We start from the raw sequence: 3416 nt of genomic DNA on the forward strand, positions 1-3416 counted from the left end.
TACCCTAGAGCTGAATCTGCATTGCAGAAATAAAGCTGTTTGACCCGACTTTCACTGCCATGCCTCAATGCTATGGAATCCTAGGATTTGTGGTTTGGTGGGGCACCAGAACTTTCTGTCAGAGAAAGCTAAAATATCTCACAAAACTACAAATCCTAGGATTCCATAGCACTGAGCCATTTCAGTTAAAGTGTTGTCAAACTATTATTTCTGCAGTGCAGATGCAGCCTAGGTCTTACTTACAAAATAAAAGCTGATAAGTTCTGGGAGCTGAATTCTAAGTGTACTCCCCAAATTCTGAGATTTGATGTGTAATCTCCTGTGCACATAGAATTCAGCTGTTCTCTGTTCTCTTCCCTAAATTATCATTGCAGGAAATTGTAAAAGAGTTTGCAATATAAGAGAGACCCAAGCTCACCTATCAGAAATCTGAAAGCTGGTGATGCTTCAGTTCCTAGAATCCTAATTTTGTTGAAAATGGGAAAAGTTACTCCATAATTTGATTTTGCAAAATAAGCAATCTCCTGGATGGTGCCGGGTTCCGATTCTCCATACTGATTGCAGGGGAAGGCCAGCACTGTGAAGTGAGTTGATCCAAACTCTCTGTGCAGTTCCTGCAGCATGACATAGTTCTTGTCTGTGTGCTGGCAATGACTGGCCACGTTTACAACTAGAGATGCCTTCCAGAAAGATGGGAAATGGGAGAATAAAAAGAAAAAGATGAGTGGCTGGTGAGTTTGATATTAATGCAACATGTCTCTCCCTCCTGGTCATCGCAGCAATTTAAATTCAGAAAAGCATATGAACTCAGTTTTGTTTCAGTTCAGGGGAGGAAAAAATGCTACCAACCATCACAATATAAGCCCTTTTAGACTGAGGAACATATTTCTGCTGCTAAAAATAATAGGAATTGCATAGAAGCAAAGTACACAGGCAAAGTGAAATATTTGAAGTTTAATTTATTTCAGTCAGATAGTGTTAATAAATAAAACTAACTCTCACTGAAAGAAATAGGACATAAATATTTAATATTGTCAACTCCAAGAATAATTCAGCCAGTTTCCAACAGCTCATAGCATCATAAGGCCTAGAAGAGAATAAGAACCATTAAGTAAACAGATTTTAAGAATTCTGGTTCATCAGATGCTTATGAGGTCCAGCAGAGATCCATTGGATCATGTTGACGTTTCCAAAATGCCAATGTTCCTCGTTTTATTTCTGTAATTAAATGTGGAAATATTTTGAAGAATCATGCAAGGATTGGATTTTTCAGATGCCTGGTTGCCAACTGCTGGATGCCTCTGCAGATCTTAAAAGCAACAGATCTGAACGAAACAATCCTCCTTTTTGCAGGTACAAAGTGGACCTAGCACAAGGCCCTCTCGATGATACTGAACTCCACTTCCCATGAGCTCCAGTCCGCTTATGAGTGGGAGTAGCAGTTCGTCAAAATCTGGAATGCCAAAAATTCCCCATCACTATCTTAACATCCAGTTCCTTGAGGACTACAGTTGCAGAAAAAAAACCCTTCACTGCAGCTTGGCTGCATGCATTAGGAAATATTATTGTACTCCAGAATCCTTCTCATTCCCCGACCTGCCAAAAATGTTTTTAAAAAAATCTGTAAGAAAGTTGCCACCGCTTCTTCTGTGGAAGATACAAAATTCACTGTTACTCATAATGGGTGCGGTTGCTTTGTAAGATTCTTGAAACAAAAGACCCCACTTACTTTGCCTCTGTATTTCTCCAAGGAAACAGTCCTTCCTTTCCAATCCTTCACTTCAAAGGCATAGAAGTCTTTGACTTTGGCCTTTAAGAATTTGAGCTGCAGGAGGCCCAGCAAGGCTGTGAATAACACCATAGAGAAGAAAACAATCAAAACCCTGCTTTTCAGCTTTGAACTTTTGAACGAACACGTTGCAAGAGGCAGAGGCAGAGTCGGCTCCATTTTGGAGAATTGGAGGGGATGTCTCAGCTGGCCTGGAATTTGAGGAGGAGCTAAGAAGTAGGGCAGGCAGGGTGGTTTTTTTCTGAGTTGGATTTTGCTAAAATGTTCCATGAACTGAGATCTGTTCAGTGCAATCTCTTGTCACCTCCTAGACAAACCAGCAGGCAATAGTACAATATTCAGAAATTGCTTTGTTATTGCATACCTGCTGCAAAAAAACTTTTGGAGTGCAACTAGAACATCATGGACTGAAGCCTTTACTGTCAGTAACAGGTCTGGTAATCATAGCTCAGTAACAAAGTACCTGTGTTCCTGGACATTAGTTCTTTAATTTAATTAAATATATATATGACAGATAGATGTTATATATTGCAAAATATTAATATTTTGCAATATATAACATCCATCTGTCATTACAGTATCTGCAATACATTATGATCCTATTCTTTAAAGAGGACGAGGAAAAAAACCCTCTCTTTCCCTCCTTCCCTTTGTTAGTTATTCAACCCAGCTATAAATTCCCACTAAAGGAAATTTAGAAAAATCTAAATCTTGGGATAACAGTAGAATATAAATTCAGTCAATGAATCAATACTTTTTAAATTAATATTTGACAGCCAACATATAACATCCATCCATTATTACAATATCTACAATAGATTATGATTTTAGTTTTTAAAAAGGAAGAGAAACAAAACCCACTCTTTTCATCCTTCCATTTGTTAGTCAGTCAACCAGGCTGTAAATTCCTGGTAAAAGAAATTTAGCAGAAAATTTTAATAGAAGAAGCTGCCTTGAATCCCAGCTTGGGAGAAAGGTGGAATATAAATTCAGTCAGTCAATCAATATTTTTAAAATTAATATTTGACAGCGAACATATAACATCCATCTGTTATTACAATATCTACAATGCATTATGATTCTATTCTTTAAAAAAGAAGAGGGGGAAAAAACTCTTTTCCCTTCTTCCCTTTGTTAATTAGCCAACCAGGCTATAAATTCCCTCTAAAGGAAATTAAGCAGATATTTAATAGAAAAAGCTGCCTTGAATCCCATCTTGGGAGAAAGGTGAAATATAAATTCAGTCAATCAATCAATAAAATTTGGTACTAGAGGCAGCACCACAAAAACACTTCAGCATGATTCAGCAAACTTTTTATCCAAAACTAACAGTATGCCTATCCATATGGCAGTTAACAACAAAAACAGTATACTCATGTGAAATGAAACAACCAGGCTTAACTAGAATTGGCTAGAGCAGAATCCTATTCTTTCCTGCTAAAACTTTCTTGCACTGTTTACTGAGGATGGGTTGCTATAGCCTGTCATTGAAAGACTATTTTTCTCCAGCCCGCCCCCATCATTCTCCCAGTGCTGATGCTGCTAAAAATCTAACAGTTAGAGGACAAGGAGGAAAAGGAGGAAGGGACATAAAAAAACATTGTGTTAAAGAACTCCTTTGTCAGAT

The 3416-nt window shown here is 37.8% G+C and overlaps 1 protein-coding gene across 1 annotated transcript in view; it reads right to left on the minus strand.

Annotated features, from left to right (window-relative positions):
- Positions 1 to 1957, minus strand: part of GPX8 (glutathione peroxidase 8 (putative)) — an 8722-nt gene extending 6765 nt beyond the window's left edge. Inside the window, exons 1-2 of the mRNA XM_042447827.1 lie at positions 1730 to 1957; positions 419 to 680 (exon numbers count right to left, since the gene is read on the minus strand). Of these exons, the coding sequence (XP_042303761.1) occupies positions 419 to 680; positions 1730 to 1948 (481 nt within the window). The 5' untranslated portion in view covers positions 1949 to 1957. The remainder of the gene's footprint in view (positions 1 to 418; positions 681 to 1729) is intronic.
- Positions 1958 to 3416: the final 1459 nt, after the last annotated feature.

The sequence above is a fragment of the Sceloporus undulatus genome, chromosome 2 (assembly GCF_019175285.1).
Source record: "Sceloporus undulatus isolate JIND9_A2432 ecotype Alabama chromosome 2, SceUnd_v1.1, whole genome shotgun sequence".
In the NCBI taxonomy this organism is placed as follows: Eukaryota; Metazoa; Chordata; class Lepidosauria; order Squamata; family Phrynosomatidae; genus Sceloporus; species Sceloporus undulatus.